Source organism: Lipophrys pholis (genome assembly GCF_963383615.2).
Source record: "Lipophrys pholis genome assembly, chromosome: 5".
NCBI classification, from domain to species: Eukaryota; Metazoa; Chordata; class Actinopteri; order Blenniiformes; family Blenniidae; genus Lipophrys; species Lipophrys pholis.
In genome coordinates, this window is record NC_137628.1 from 1,339,877 (window position 1) to 1,356,875 (window position 16,999).

General features: G+C 49.3%; 2 protein-coding genes across 6 annotated transcripts in view; both read right to left on the reverse strand.

The window, feature by feature from the left end:
* pecam1b (platelet and endothelial cell adhesion molecule 1b) overlaps nucleotides 1–1,680 on the reverse strand; it is a 39,230-nt gene extending 37,550 nt beyond the window's left edge. For 2 of the 5 annotated variants that reach the window (XR_013935333.1, XM_080463098.1), the window contains exons 1-2: nucleotides 1,420–1,579; nucleotides 1,293–1,328 (exon numbers count right to left, since the gene is read on the reverse strand). Coding sequence is in view for 4 of the 5 variants with exons in the window: in XM_080463098.1 (XP_080319224.1) it covers nucleotides 1,293–1,328; nucleotides 1,420–1,468 (85 nt within the window). In the remaining variant the exon portion in view is untranslated. Of the gene's footprint in view, nucleotides 1–1,292; nucleotides 1,329–1,419 lie in introns of all 5 variants that reach the window. The other 3 variants (XM_080463095.1, XM_080463096.1, XM_080463097.1) reach the window with 2 other exon arrangements.
* A 4,564-nt stretch (nucleotides 1,681–6,244) lies between these two features.
* Nucleotides 6,245–16,999, reverse strand: part of rptor (regulatory associated protein of MTOR, complex 1) — a 205,834-nt gene continuing 195,079 nt past the window's right edge. Inside the window, 6 exon segments of the mRNA XM_080462735.1 lie at nucleotides 6,245–6,497; nucleotides 6,811–6,940; nucleotides 7,048–7,164; nucleotides 7,339–7,425; nucleotides 9,742–9,869; nucleotides 10,535–10,641. Coding sequence (XP_080318861.1) covers nucleotides 6,429–6,497; nucleotides 6,811–6,940; nucleotides 7,048–7,164; nucleotides 7,339–7,425; nucleotides 9,742–9,869; nucleotides 10,535–10,641 — 638 coding nt within the window. The 3' untranslated portion in view covers nucleotides 6,245–6,428.

The following is a 16,999-nucleotide window of genomic DNA, read 5'->3' on the forward strand; positions in this document are numbered from 1 at the left end:
CAGAAAAACTCAGAATGATATTAATGAAATAATAAAAAGTCATAAAATCCACCTCAGACCGCTTTAACCTCCACCTGCCCCATCACTTGCGACCACCTCCATCACCCCTCCACGAGACCTCCAACCCTCCACCAGACCGTCACCAGACCTCTATTAACCCTCCACCAGACCTCCTGCTCCACCTTCAGATGACTAACGTCCTCCATCAGAGGAGGGGTGGTGTGAATCTGCTCCCTCACGGTTCCCAACACTTTCCATCACCTCAGATAACAGGCGGGACCTTTTCCACTGCTCCTCCTCTGGTGTGAGAAACATGAATCATCTCTGGACTTGGAACAATCACAACTTTCCACCTGCAGTTGCTTCAACTGGGAATTCCTCACAAACTATAACAACTGGAACACAGTCTGGGAACTTTGAACACTGAGATTTTAAAGCCTTATGATTACTTTCCCTAAATGACAATCTGGAGTTTCAGTGAGCTGAAGCATCACCCAAAGCAGCTGCGACTATTCCAATAAACTCCTGTTTAATCTAAACTCCTGTTTAATCTGAACTCCTGTTTAATCTGAACTCCTGTTTAATCTGAACTTGCTAAACACGAACGACGTCCCACTGAGTCACATCATTAGCATTAGCATGTATCCGCAGCAGCTAGCCACGATTACATAGTGTTTCCTTTCCAAGAGCTAAAGTCCAGATTATAGAGCATCTTCCTCCTCTAACGTCCTAATTATAGAGCATCTTCCCCCTCTTACGTCCAGATTATAGAGCATCTTCCTCCTCTAACATCCAGATTATAGGGCATCTTCCTCCTCTAACATCCAGATTATAGAGCATCTCCCCCCTTACGTCCAGATTATAGAGCATCTTCCTCCTCTAACATCCAGATTATAGGGCATCTTCCTCCTCTAACGTTCTGATTATAGAGCATCTTCCTCCTCTAACATCCAGATTATAGAGCATCTTCCTCCTCCAACATGCAGATCATAGAGCATCTTCCTCCTCTAACATCCAGATTATAGAGCATCTTCCTCCTCCAACATGCAGATCATAGAGCATCTTCCTCCTCTAACATCCAGATTATAGAGCATCTTCCACCGACCATCAAGGTTACTTTAAGTAACGTTTTAGTCGTAATAATTAGAAATGTAACGCAATGACTGTTTAAAGCAGTAACTGGTAAGTTTTACTAAGTACTAGTATTCAGTAACTTGCCGGAGTTTCTGGAGTTTGAAGTTTTGATCAATCGGACCTGAAAGTAGTGAAATCGGTAATTAAAGAGAACTTACGTCTCTGTGCAGCGGCCACACTCCCTGCTGGGACGTCTTGGAGGAGAGAGAAAGTAAAGCAGCAGGTTAGACAGCGGGTTGATCACAGGAGCAGCTCCTGGAGGAGGTGAGAGGAGGAGATCCTTACAGGTGGAGAGCAGGAGGGTGGAGGTGAGCAGGAGCTGGAGGAGGCCCATCTTGTGAGGAGGTTCACAGGCGCTGGTGCTGCTGGAGAAGTGGCGAGTCCTGCTGCTGGGTCTGGACGAGGTGGGTGGAGTGGACACTGAGGACTGGACGAGGTGGGTGGAGTGGACACTGAGGACTGGACGAGGTGGGTGGAGTGGACACTGAGGACTGGACGAGGTGGTTGGAGCGGACACCGAGGTGGTGCTCTAACTCAGCCAGCAGCGGCGTTATCACATGGAGCAGCTTAATTTGAGGAAGTGAGTGTTGTTTCCTCAGGATGTTCTTGCCGCCCGGCTCTTTGCAGTGCAGGAATGTCCTCCCTCCACACCTCCTCCTCCGCCCCTCCCCTGCTCCTCCATGTGTATGTGAAAGGGTAGTCACAACAATGCTGAGTGGCTCGGGTGCAGCAGACATGAGAACTGTGACCTTTGACCTCCAGCAGGTAAACAAAAGAAGGAAAACAACAGTTCCAGAAATCTGAGCTGGAGACACGATCCTCATTGTTGACCGCTGGTCACCACAGCACATCGTCTCCAAGGTGGCTGAATCAGGTGAACTATTGGAGGGAGGTCATCCTCTGGTGAGTCCTGGAGGGAGGTCATCCTCTGGTGACTCCTGGAGGGAGGTCATCCTCTGGTGACTCCTGGAGGGAGGTCATCCTCTGGTGAGTCCTGGAGGGAGGTCATCCTCTGGGGACTCCTGGAGGGAGGTCATCCTCTGGGGACTCCTGGAGGGAGGTCATCCTCTGGAGACTCCTGGAGGGAGGTCATCCTCTGGGGACTCCTGGAGGGAGGTCATCCTCTGGTGACTCCTGGAGGGAGGTCGTCCTCTCGAGACTCCTGGAGGGAGGTCGTCCTCTGGGGACTCCTAGAGGGAGGTCATCCTCTGGGGACTCCTGGAGGGAGGTCATCCTCTGGAGAGTCCTGGAGGGAGGTCATCCTCTGGAGAGTCCTGGAGGGAGGTCATCCTCTGAGGGCTCCTGGAGGGAGGTCATCCTCTGGGGACTCCTGGAGGGAGGTCATCCTCTGAGGACTCCTGGAGGGAGGTCATCCTCTGGAGACTCCTGGAGGGAGGTCATCCTCTGGGGACTCCTGGAGGGAGGTCATCCTCTGGAGACTCCTGGAGGGAGGTCATCCTCTGAGGACTCCTGGAGGGAGGTCATCCTCTGAGGACTCCTAGAGGTCATCCTCTGAGAACTCCTAGAGGGAGGTCATCCTCTGGGGACTCCTGGAGGGAGGTCATCCTCTGGGGACTCCTAGAGGGAGGTCATCCTCTGAGAACTCCTGGAGGGAGGTCATCCTCTGAGAACTCCTAGAGGGAGGTCATCCTCTGGGGACTCCTGGAGGGAGGTCGTCCTCTGGGGACTCCTGGAGGGAGGTCATCCTCTGGGGACTCCTGGAGGGAGGTCGTCCTCTGGGGACTCCTGGAGGGAGGTCATCCTCTGGGGACTCCTGGAGGGAGGTCATCCTCTGGGGACTCCTGGAGGGAGGTCGTCCTCTGAGGACTCCTGGAGGTCATCCTTTGAGGACACTCAGCGTCACTGTCTGATGGGGAACTACCTGAATCCTTGATTCCCTCTGAACGGTGTTGCTGCAGGTTGTACCTGCTCAGGTGAGCCGTTCATCACAGAATGAAGTCTCACACCTACAGAACTTCTACAGTCACCAACTGACACCACACACACACACACACACACACACACACACACACACACACACACACACACACACACACACACACACACACACACACACACACACACACACACACACACACACACACACACACACACACACACACACACACACACACACACACACACACACAGGCCACAGCGGACTCAAACCAGGGTTCTTTACTGGGAGGAGACGGTTCTGACCACTGCACCACCGTGTAGCCTCTGCATAGATCCAATGGAGTTAAAGCACCTTAACTAATAAACAACTTTTGTTTTGTTCATTTGCTCGTTCTTTAACGTTTTAGTAAATGTGAGGAACATCATGCCGCTCGTCTTCTCAGTTCGTTTCCTCAAGTATTGAACCCGTTACTCTTCTGACTGTACGAGACGCTGGAACATTATGAACGACGCTTAGATGTTCTCATTTTTTATTTTGTAGGTTGTAAGAAGAGAAAAGTCTTTGTGACCACATTTGAAATTTGACTAAGTCATAAACTGGGATTACTTTCATAGACTTAGCAGCATTCATTCTACTTTCCGTATGACGAGGTCCTCTGGGAACGAGGATCACATTTCTACACACATCCACACAACTGTGAAGAACAACAATGATAAAAAAGAAACGACTCACCAGTGCCACCCAGTGTCCACATGGGGCATGACTGAAACGTTTCACCTTGAAATCCCCCAAATGACTGAAATGTGAGCAGAAATATGAGAGGGGCCGGACGTGGTGTTGTATTTGGTTTATTTCACTGATTTCATCTCCGGTCTGATAAACCAACATCAGAAAAACAGTCGGAAGTCATAGGGACGCCTGATTGTTTTCATTCTTTCGCGACTGCTTCTCCTCATCTAAAATCCTAAAACTCAAAAAACACTCGCGAGATCATGTGTGTGTGTGTGTGTGTGTGTGTGTGTGTGTGTGTGTGTGTGTGTGTGTGTGTGTGTGCTTTTTCAGTCTGTAATTTCGGAAGAAAAAAAGAACAAAGAAAGGTAAGGCTGAGGAGGTGTGAGGAAACAGGGGTATGTGTGTGTGTGTGTGTGTGTGTGTGTGTGTGTGTGTGTGTGTGTGTGTGTGGGGGGGGGGGGGGGGGGGTGTATGGGGGGTACGAGGTTGTGTGTGTGTGTGTGGGGGGGGGGGGGGGGGGGCAGTAGCAAAAACTTCAAAGCAAACAAAATCAAAAAGTAAAAGAACAGAGAAAACGAGAGAAGAAGGTAAAGCTGCAGCAGAACTGAGGCACATCGTCGGTGAATAAAGAAAACAGCAGCACAGGGACATTTACAGGTCCAGGACCTCTGCAGGTACAACCAGCAGGTCAGGGGTTAACATAGAGCTCTCTGTGTGTGTGTGTGTGTGTGAGATTATTATTATTTTTTTTAAACAGGGACCTGTAAATGTCCGTCTGAATCGAACCTGTCGGCTCTTTAAACTGGATTCTGTGTTTCTCTATAATGACAGGTGTGGGTTTTCTTTGTCCTCGATGTGACTGGCAGGCTCACGTGTCTCCTTCAGGTCTGCAGTGAGTCTCCTCAAGAGAGCAAACTACATAACGCCGAGCTACACGGCAGCAGAGGCAAACGTCACGTAACAGGAACAAGGTAGAACCGGGCTTGACCAATGAGAGCCTGCCAGTCAACACTGAGGGAAAAGGAAGGCAAAGGATGAAGCAACAGACGAGAAAATCCCAGACTGGTGCGTCTGAGGTGAATAGAGACATTTACAGGTCCGTGTAGACCACGTCAGCATGCTGCGTGCAGAGCAAACCCAAATACATTGTTAGAAAACAAAAACAGCAAATTTTAAGTACAAACTGAAAAAGAGTAAGAGATTGTCTGCAGCCAACGGCTTCAACAAACATGAGGAGGAAGGAAGGAAGGAAGGAAGGAAGGAAGGAAGGAAGGAAGGAAGGAAGGAAGGAAGGAGAGGAGAGGAGAGGAGATGTTCAGGATCTGTTCAGCAGAGAATGTTAGAATAATCTGAAGAACCTGAAGAACCTCCATGTTTCTCCTCCACAGTTTGCATCTTAGAAATAAAAGTGAAAAATGATTGAAGATTTAAGTTTTTTAAATTGAAAAGTTTCACATTGTTTTGATATTTTGACGGACAGAAGACAGGAGATCTGTTTGCTTCTGGGAAATAAAATAAAAATCTGATCTTCTGAAACTATTTTCTTTGTGTTTCAGGGTAAAATGATAAAAAAATATAAAACAAGAGTCTGAAAGTGAACGAAATTAAAATAGTGTGAAGTGATGAAAATCTACTTTTCTCATGTCTCAGCTGTTGATTAATAAATAAAACTTTTTGTATTTTGACCTTTGAGCAGATAAACTCAGAGTTGAAGGGTCGAAACCTTCACATGATGAGCAGCGTCTGTACCGCAACAGGTGGGGGGTGGAGGTGGGGCAGATGAGGGCAGGTGGGTGGAGGTGGGGCAGATGAGGGCAGGTGGGTGGAGGTGGGGCAGATGAGGGCAGGTGGGGCAGATGAGGGCAGGTGGGTGGAGGTGGGGCAGATGAGGGCAGGTGGGGCAGATGAGGGCAGGTGGGTGGAGGTGGGGCAGATGAGGGCAGGTGGAGCAGATGAGGGCAGGTGGGTGGAGGTGGGGCAGATGAGGGCAGGTGGAGCAGATGAGGGCAGGTGGGTGGAGGTGGGGCAGATGAGGGCAGGTGGGTGGAGGTGAGGCACGTTTGTTTCCAAATTAATGGAAAAAAAACTTCTCGATTGGTAATTGTGAGGATGTTTGGCACACTGGGTGGAGGAGGAGGGGGGGGGGGGGGGGGGGGGGAGGTGTCACGTGAGGCTCAAGATGCCCCCTGTGGAGCAAATTTATTTTTAACACAAAACAAAAACCCCAAACAAAGTCAATAATCCATCAGATCCAGACTGTGTGTGTGTGTGTGTGTGTGTGTGTGTGTGTGTGTGTGTGTGTGTGTGCAGGTAGTGACGTAGAGGAGCCTTCTTCTTCTTTAAAATAGAGCCTCTCTTCTTCTGGATTATTTAAATATACACACATCTCAGCACAGCCAAGTCTACAATCATCAGCTTCAGAATAAACAATGATCAGAATATCAATCTATATATATATTGATCTATATATATAAGGGGGGGGGGAGGGGAGGGGGGCTTCATCAGCAGCCGTCACGACAACATTCAGGGTGATAATTGCATATGTACAAGAAAAACAAAAAGGTCATTTACAGCCCAGCTGGAGGCTCGGGGTTGAGTGTGTGTGTGTGTGTGTGTGTGTGTGTGTGTGTGTGTGTGTGTGTGTGTGTGAGATGCTGGTGTGTTATCTGAGCCTCTTCTCCGCTGAATAGATGGACATGTAGTAGTCGTTGCTGCCTACGGCCAGGTGGGGCTGCAGAGACACAGAGTATCAGATTATCAGGTGAAAGTCAGATTAAAGCGTCTGAACCACGGAAACCAGATTATCTGAGCTGCCAAACTGTCTTCATGTGATTCAATCTGCAGAAAGAAACTTTACAGGTCCTTCTCTGTGAGGCAGCCGGAGGTTTTTAACCCTTTAGTCACTGAATTCACTTCAAACTATTTGATTATCAAACTTCTCTGATAAAAAATCCAGACATCAACATTATCAAAGTGGTTTTTTTTGATGAATTTTAAAGTCTTTTAACTGTAAAATCTCTTGGTATAAACATGACGATCGTTACCCAGTGAGGATGGAAAGCTAAACAGCTGATCGCTCCGATCCTCTGGCCCATGAAGCCGTCGTAGTACTTTATGTTGCTGATGACGTCGCCGTTGGCGTTGTAGACGGCGATGAACTGGTTCATGGAGCCGCTGGAGCAAAAAAAAAAACACAAAGGGCAATGCCACCGTGAAATGGGCCCGGAAAGATTCACACGTAAACATCCCGTTGGAACAACAACGTGGAAAGGCGCCCTCACCAGGCGAACAGGTTGGCCTGCGGGTGGATGTCCAGCGCCGTCAAGCCTTTGACCGTCTGCAGCACGTTGACGGAATCGGTCGTCCGCGGCTCGAAGAAGCGAACGTCTCCGTTGACGCTGGAGGAGTGAAGCAGAGAAGAAAGGGTGAGGGAAGAGGCGCTGCAGGGGGACGGACCAGGCGACTCTGGACTCTCCTTCATTCACACGCGTCACAGTTTGTCTTCGTGAGGTTGACTGAAGCCGTTCCGTCGTTACAACTTGATTTCACTGAGAGGAAGTGAGGGGGCGTACCTGACGCTGATGATGTGTCCGTCCGTCTCCTTCTGCAGGTGGGCTTTGACCACCCAGGCCCCGTGCTCCCTGTAGGTCATCACTCGACTGTAGAACACAACACAGGGTCAGTGAACGCACCACCGTCCAACACAGGGTCAGTGAACGCACCACCGTCCAACATAGGTCAGTCAACACACCACCATCCAACACAGGGTCAGTGAACGCACCACCATCCAACACAGGGTCAGTGAACACACCACCATCCAACACAGGGTCAGTGAACGCACCACCGTCCAACACATAGGTCAGTGAACGCAGCACCGTCCAACACAGGGTCAGTGAACACACCACCATCCAACACAGGGTCAGTGAACGCACCACCATCCAACACAGGGTCAGTGAACACACCACCATCCAACACAGGGTCAGTGAATGCGCCACCGTCCAACACATAGGTCAGTGAACGCACCACCGTCCAACACATAGGTCAGTGAACGCACCACCGTCCAACACATAGGTCAGTGAACGCAGCACCGTCCAACACAGGTCAAAGAAACGCACCACCGTCCAACACAGGCCAGGCCAGTGAATGCGCCACCGTCCAACACAGGGTCAGCGAATGCACCACCATCCAACACATGCCAGTCAACGCACCACCGTCCAACATAGGGTCAGTGAACACCACCGTCCAACACAGGGTCAGTGAACGCACCACTGTCCAACACAGGGTCAGTGAACGCACCGTTTGAAACAATCACAACAGTGAAACGGACCTCAAGAATGAATGAATGAAAGTATGTAAGAATAAATCCCAAAGTAATATCTACACGGCTTCACAGGAACGGTATTTATAGATTCCTACGATAAATACCACCCACACATCTATTTTACACTTCTAACAAAGTAAACTAGAGCTACACTCGGTAGAGCGCAGACATTCGCCAACGCCACATTCGTTTTGCAGAACCGAGTTAGCATCGCAAGCATGTTAGCCATTAGCTCATATCGATGCTAACTACGTAGGTCAGGGAGCTCCATCACTGTGAAACACTGAGCAGGAAGCGTCTCCATGGCAACAGACGCTGATCTCCTCCATGAGGCGGTTTTCTCATCCGCTTTGTATGAGAATTTGTTTCGCAGTTTGTTGAGATTTATTGGGTTAGCCGTTAACGTCCCAAAATCTAATGGATTGGTCCTTGGATGATGAAAAATAATCCCTGAAACTTTCTATGTAATTTGGGTGAGTAGTTTTTGCAAGAAGTTGTAAAAATACATACATACAAACATACAATAAATATACAAACACAGATGAAAAACTTCTCGGCCAACTTTCGTTGACGAAGTTAATTCGAGCCACATTTACACAGATTTACACACAAACTGGTTTTTAGAGCAGTGGAGCAACTGAATGAAACCTGCTTCTGTTTCTGTGCTGTAATGCAGGTAATGACCAGCAGGTGGCAGTATGAGAACAGAGAAACTGCATCCTGAGGATCCTGAAGAGATTTTTATTTTTAAAGATGAAAGTGTGACCATGTTTTTAGATCAGAACCTGAATCCTCCACGTATCACCTGATTACCGCAGATGGGGAAATAAAAACTTTTGTTTCCTGTTGAGCATGAGCAGAAGCAGAAAAAGCACAAAAACAATACATAGAAACAGATTTTAGAGGCTGGAGGCAGAAAATACATGGTACACACTGCTGCATGTTTAAAAAAGCTTTTTACTGCAGGCCTTTAACCACAGGAGGCGTTTGGTGCTCGAGTCGGGTTAATCTCATGGGGACAAAGTCGCCGGGAGGCAGCCATGAAATTAGCTTTATTTGAAGATTTATGGGCCACGTCACGGTTTTAACTGCGTCGTTTTGAGTCTCCACCCTGGAGACTAAAATTAAAATAATGTTTAGCGGACTGGGGGGGGGGGGGGGGGGGGGACTGGGGGGGGTCAGCAGGTCTATTAACAGGTGGAAACACCTGAGAGAGAGTCACTGCTCACGGTTCTCTCAATATAAATATAGAGTCAAGAGGTGAATAATGGAGGATTCTGGAGGTGTTAGTGCACATGCACGCACGCACACACGCACTTTATTCAGTAGCTCTGTACAGAGGTGTTAAAATGCTTGTTGTCTCAAGCTAAAAGCAAAATATGCCGAGCAAAGACATTAAAGGAATATTGATGACACTCAGCACTCGTGTGTGTGTGTGTGTGTGTGTGTGTGTGTGAGATGGTAAATATACAAAGTGTGCTCCTGTGGATGTGTGTAGTGGGGTTGGGTCTGCCTGTTAATCACGTACATCATCTCTGGGGGCTTAAAAGTTCTGACCGAGTCTGGTGACCATCAGTTTTACTTCATACTCAGAACCACGCAGGGAACAGGCTCAGTGTGTGTGTGTGTGTCTCTGGGTGTGTGTGGAACTCACCAGTCGTTGGGACCCATCCTGCGGTCGAACACGCGCACCGACCCGTCTCCCAGTCCGGCCACGATGAGCGAGCGCTGGGAGTCGCAGGACAGGCTGGTCACACAGCTGTCGGCTCCGGTCGGGATGTCCTGGGTTACACACACACACACACACACACACACACACACACACACACACACACACACACACACACACACACACACACACACACACACACACACACACACACACACACACACACACACACACACACACACACACACACACACACACACACACACACACACACACACACACACACACACACACACACACACACACACACACACACACACACACACACACACGACCGTCCATCAGGAGTGTTGTGAAGAAACCACACGTCTGGCTGTGGCTCCGCCTTAAACCTCCATCAGTTTCAAACAGCAGCAACAGGTGGAGGAACAGGCTCCGCCCACATTCACTTTCAACGGGTTAAAAAGCAAAGTTGTGCAAACGCGTTTGTTTTGGTCTTTTAGCAGCAAAGTGACCTGAGCTGCTCGTGATGAATATTACAACACAGCTGGAACCTGGAGCTCCACCTCAGTTCGTCTCCACCCATCAGAAATGAGTTCAAATCAGTGTGTTCTGGAAAGAAGTTTTAATGTGTTTAATGTGTGGCCCGGCAGGGAGCCTCCACCTGCCAGTCCGCAGACTTGTGTCGCCACAATCAGGTGAGTCAGAATGAAAACACTCATTCACCACCAGGGGCATCCATCACCAGTTAAAGTGTGTGAAGAGGAAGCAGCCGTACCTGGACCTTCATCTCTCGGTCTGTGTCCCAGATCCTGACGACTCGGACGTCTCCAGACGTCATGAGCAGACCTGTCTCCTGCTCCCAGTCCACCACCATCCCGGCTCCTGCAACAGAGGGACAGAAGGTCAACGCTCAGAGCAGCCCGACCTTCATCCATCCATCCAGCCGAGAGGAGACTCCGGAGTCCCATCAGCTTCACTGAGCGACGACCGAAAAACCAGAGAAAGATCTGACAGACTGCAGCAACGCCAGGAACCAGGAACAAACAGCTTGAACAGTCATAGAAAAAACATATCTGGAGCTTTGGAAAGCCTGAGGATCCTCCTTTTCAAGGTGAGGAACATGCATGTGTGGGATGAGCAGCAGAGCTCAGTGTGAGGAGGAAGAAAAATATTATGATTGCCACCAATGCAAAAGAGCCAATTCAGCAAAAAGAAGAGGAAGTAATATCAAACATACCAGAGTTAAAGTCACATTTCAGTTTGGAGCAGGAGTCGATCCCGGGCTCGGCTCATCCCTGATACACCATCATTCATCCTCTCTGGGAAATTACTTATTTCCACATTAACCCCTCCTGTTTGTAGGATGTGGAGGCTCTGTGAGGAGCTGCTGGGGGTCAAAGGTCGTGCTCAGGGAGCCACTGTGGTGTGCTGCAGGATTCAAACTAACCTCGGCTCCTCAGACCTCGAGGCGGCTGGCCCAGGAAGCTGCGGGTTGAATTTTCAGTTTTTAATCTGGTTTCAAAGGGCCGTTCCCTCGCAGTCGCAGCTGCTACACACACACACCATGTGCTGATCCCACTAATTCACAGCCCACACGATCAGTTGGAGGCTCTACGAGTCTGCTGCTGCCACGTGGAGCAAGGCAACGAAAGAGGAGCGCGACAGCTTCCTGCACCACAGTGGGACTATTTACTCCAACACACAGGAATTTAAAAAAGAACAGGCTCAAAGAAAACTGAGCGCACGTTCAAAAACAAAAACTTTGGTGTTTGTGAGTCGGCGTTCTGGCGTTTGAGACGTGAACATCCTGCAGATGGAGGCGTGATGTAGCACTTTGCATTGCTTCCTGTCAAAGGAGAGGCCGCGGGGAGAAACACTGACCCTGGATCTGAGCCTGTCAGCACATTCTGCCTCTGATGAGTCAAACGGCCGTCGGAGCGAAGCAGCTGAAGGCAGCAGGACTCCTCGTGTGCTGGCGCCGGCGGTGAGATTCAAGTGAACAGTGCTCGCGCGTCCTGCTGGCTCGGGGAAACACTGCGGCCGGCCTGCGGCTCGCTCCACGCCGGGAGGATTCTGATATCTCAGCACTAATAACGTGACCATCGCAGCCACTTCGCATTGTGATCGTTCAACGTGTGCAGGACTCACAATATTGAATATTGTTTTCTTCACACATCTACTTTAGTTCTCTTGTTCAGTACACGAGTGTTGAGGAGGATGCACACTCATCTCCACGTGCATGATTCACTGCTTCATACCAGCTGAAGTCCAAATGCACACGAGTAAATCTCAGTTTTCTATTGCTGAAGTTTATTATCACGTGTGAAAACAAGCAAGAGGGTGAAGGACAAGATCTTTGGTCTTGTTTGTGTCTGAGACCTGGACCAGGCATGATGGACAGGAGGTGCATTGGTGAAGTGGTTTGCTCTCTCAATTTTTCTGATTCGACTCCGGGCCTCTCGGTCTTTCTTTGTGGAGTTTGCATGTTCTGTGTGAGCGTTTTCTTCCATTTCAGTCCAACAAAACTTGCATTTGTTTGTTTGTGTGTGAATGCGTGTGTGTGTGACTGTGATGGCCTGGCCACCTGTGCAGAGTGCAATGTGATCACTGTCAGATGGGATTAGGTCCAGTAACCTGCTTGACCAAGACAGATAAAGCTCTGTGGAAGATGGAGAAATGGCAGGGCGGAGTCCGAGGCAATAAGATCCTCCACAAGGCGAAAACAGAGCATCGACCAAATCCTGAGATATAATCCTCACAAACAGCATCAGCATTGGGAGTTTGAGTGGCATGGATACAAAGCTGCTGGAGAAGAAGAAGAGTGAGGAGAAGAGAAGAAGAGTAAGACCTGTCCAGCTCCTCAGACACCACGAGAGGCTTCATGTGAGTAAACAGCTAATTGATCAGTTGGAAAAACCACTGCTGATGAATAAATATGTAAATGTGTCTCTTATCATCCTGCTGACGACTCTCACAGATCAATAATCACCTGCTGGGTGTCGAAGCTGTGAAGAGTTAGTGCCCAGACACTTCTGGGATTAGTTTTAATCCCAGGTTTGTCAACAGCACTTTTATCTGCATAGAGTCTACATACAGATGATTTCTTTTAAAAGTCCACTGATTCTATGAAACACGACAAACACCAGAGGAGGACACTGACAGTAACGCCCCAGTCGTCGCTCTTCATCGCGTTCTGCAGCCAAACTGATGCTGCGGCGTCGTTCTTCAGCAGGTTCATGGATGTTGGATGGGTGACGTGCTGCTTCACACGGGATCAGTTAGTCTGTGATCACACTATAAACTCTGACCCTCCGGGTTGAATCTGCTCGTCTTCCTCACAGTTCCAGGAACCCTGAACTTCATCTGACCTGAAACTTACAGTGTCATTTAAGGTTTAAAGATGTTTTCCTTGTTGAGGCTTCATGCTGCATGAACCTGCTCGTTCACCACCGGGAACGTAAAACGTGAACCAGCAGCAGCAGCAGATGGAGAGAAGCTCAGACGCTCCTTGGAAAGTAAAAGTTTCAAAGTTTCTGTGCTGGAGCTTCATGGAGTTGCCACAACAGATGCTTTTCTCCTCATGAACCTCGTCCACTTCCTCCTCCTGTTTGTCTGAGTCACTTCTCTTCTGTCCCACAATCCGTCTCCAGCCCAACCACCTTCTTACTTTCCACCAGAATCACCTTCTTCTCTGAACTCTCCTTTTCTTTCTTCGTCGTGACTTCGCTCCACTGAACCAGCTGCTCTGATTGGATGGAATCACACCCCCACCCCCACCCCCACCCCCACCCCAATTGGCTTCTTTACTCCCCCACCCTGTAAACTACTGTCACTCGTCGTCACACAGAGCGGCGAAGCTCAGTCACATGTTGGACGTAGTTTGGTTTCACAGGACAAGAGAAGAGGCTTCCCCCTCTTCGAAGACGGCAGCTTGGTGACGAGGAATGAAGGGGGGTTACAATGAAAGGAGAGACGAGGAGGAAGGAGGATGGATGAGGGAGGATGGAGGGAAGAGGAGGAGGAGGATGGAGAGAAGAGGAGGACGAGGAGGAAGGAGGATGGATGAGGGAGGAGGATGGAGAGAAGAGGAGGATGAGGAGGGAGGAGGATGGAGAGAAGAGGAGGATGAGGAGGGAGGAGGATGGAGAGAAGAGGAGGAGGGGGGAGGAGGATGGAGAGAAGAGGAGGAGGGGGGAGGAGGATGAGGGAAGAGGAGGAGGAGGGAGGAGGATGGAGGGAAGAGGAGGAGGGGGGAGGAGGATGGAGAGAAGAGGAGGAGGGGGGAGAACAGAAGATTTGAATCGTCTTTCCTCTGAACTGAGGAACAAACACACAAACTTTACTCAGAATTCGAGCCACTTCCATCTGCCTGTGTGAAGCTAATTTCCCAGAATGCACTGCTGATGGGAAACACTGCAGGGATGGACACTGATCAGCCACAAAATTATGACCACCTGCTTCATACGGTGGGACAAACGGCACATCCAGAAGTCTGAAGCCTCAAGGAGTCGGACCAGTTCACTCAGCACATCCCATAGACATCCCCAGACACCATACCAGCCCCCCCCCCCCCCCCCCCCCCCCCCCCCCCCCCCCCCCCCCCCCCCCCCCAGGTCGCCCAGCAATGAACGATCACACCGGTCAGGAGTGAGTCTGTTTTATGTTTGCTGGACGGGAGAAGTGGCAGCAGGATGAGCTCTTTACAACGATTCATTGACTTTAGAAGGATAACACTTAGAAACGACGGCTGTTAGAGGATGATTTGGATCTCACTGTCTGCATGGCAAAGCATCACTAATGTGGAAATACAAGCAGGAATCAGGATGCCATTCCGACGGCCACAAGCATTTCAAACTGCATTTTCCAGGCTGCTTGTTTCTCTCACAGTGAACATACCAGCACTCTGACTGGAGGGGGCAGATAAATCCAACCATAAATCCAATCTCTCTGTCTCTCTGCATCCTCTCCATCAATACCCCAGGCTCTCCATCCAGGAGCCCACATCTGCTCTCTAACACTGTTTCATTCCCCAGATTTTCCTCTCGTTATCTCCTCTCCTGTCGACTTGACTTCAATTATTCCAGACTCTCCAGAGAAAGTTTGAGTTTGGGAGTGTTCAGGTGAGATCGTAGCCCTTCGGTTCTCCGGTGAAGAACGGCAGGAGATTCGGCCTCGGATGGAGCCTGGGTGGCACCAAGGCGGTCTTAGTGGGCAGGAAGTGAAACTCTGAACCAGTGGAAGTAGAAAGGAGAAGAGCTCATGAGGGAATAATGAGACAGGCTTGGCAGAAAATGAACAAAACTGTTACAAGAACAGCTTTTCTGTTTCACTTCCACCTCCTGTTGGTCTGAGTCACTTCCTCCTCCTCGTTTCCCACAAATCAATAACCATCTCCAGCTCACCCACCTTCCCCTCAGTTTTAACACTTTTCTTACCGTCTCCTCAGATTTAGAACCAACACATGCGGCACTATTCTGATCCTTTCCCACTCGGAGGCTGCGTTCACACTTGTGCCGTTTGGTCCAGTTAAAACAAACCCGCTGTGTTTTTATACCAGAGTCCATTATGGATGGAACAGAGACCCTTTGAGGAGCCGACAAGCAGAACCAGGTTCAGTCAGGGGGCTTTTCCACCACAAAGAACCTGGTGCTAGTTCAGAGCCAGGCCCAGCACCAGTTCTTTGTCTTTCCACTGCCAAAGCCCCGGCCTATCAGGGCCGAAGCGGGTGCTAAGCTGGCCCCACTTCGTTGCTGGGCCAGAGTGGGGCCAGAGCGGGGCCAGAGCGGGGCCAGAGCGGGGCCAGAGCGGGGCCAGAGACGTCATCAGCTGGGGGCGGAGTTATCGCTGGAGTTATCACGACCAACGAGGTGAAAGAGACGCTGAACCGGCTTTCTGACATCTACAGCGAACACGGAGCCCCGGACTGGTTATAGAGAAAAAAGTAACGCGTGGAAACGATATAATAAGTCGCTCCCTCAAGTTAACAATGCAAGGAAACGAGATCATTTAATTGGCGATCGCGGAGCCGGTGCCTCTCATCGAACTCCTACGCTGTCACCTGCGTTGGATATAGAATTTAGAAGCAGTTTTCCATTGTCGTTTTTTTCAGGCTTTTCATCGTAAAATCATTGTAACTAACTTCACTTCCAGGTCTTTCATCGCGTCCTGACCGCAGGCTGAGGTCTGCACGAGGCTGCTTTACCCTCGCTAGGAGACGCAATACTTCTGCTTCGTCAGCAACTAAAAAACAAACTACAAACTACTGGAAATGAAAGCTTGGTGTTTTTTGTCATAAAATGAGCCTTTTAATGGCTTCATGTGAAACAAAACTTTAATCAGAGTGTTTACCTAGGTTACCATGGAAACGGCCACAGAGCAGCGTTCTATCGTTCTACACCTCCATTCCTCCATGTTGAAGCTTTTGATTCAGACACGTCCAGAAATAAAGTGAAAGGAGCAGAAGTCACTATGTAATGCCCAAATGTTGAAAAATAAGCCCCAAACTCATTCACACATTGTTATTATTATTATTATTTTTCTCTATTGTCACTCTGGGGCTCCGAACTAAAACAAGACGGACGTGAAAAAACAGCAACAGAGATACGAGGAGACGTAATGTCTTCTGGCTCTTTGGTTCATCCGAGGTTCAGGTCAGACTAGATGGAGCGACCAGGACCAACCCGATGAATCCAGTCCGTCTCCTGGTTCCTGTAGGAGCGCTACATTGGTGCTACATTGGTGCTACATTGGTGCTACATTGGTGTAGTGACGTATCACGTTTTGGAGTGACACAATAACGTGGCTCTCATTGGCTTCGTTAACGGAGGAAAAACAACCGGTTCTTTGGCGGTGCTCATTTAAGAACCGGTCCTGGTACCGGCCCTGAACTAGAACCTGGTTCTTTCTGGTGGAAAAGCCCCAAGTGTTTCCAGACTCCAGACTTGGATTGAAGTTAGACTGAAGAGGAAACATGGATCACAAACGGACCAATCACAGAACACGATGGCCTCTGAAGCTGCGTCTTCTCACCGATGTAACCGAGGACGTCTGACTGATGCTCGGATTGATTTCTGCGTTTTAGCAGCTTCCATTTAGGTCTGAGAGACTAAATGTCTCCACGACTCCTCAGATATTGTTTCCAAAGAGTTATTAAAAACGGTTCACTTGTTCTAGTTGGAAAATGTCGACATGACACAACTTGAACAAAACAGCAAACGCTTCAAAACTTTCCCAGAGCTTT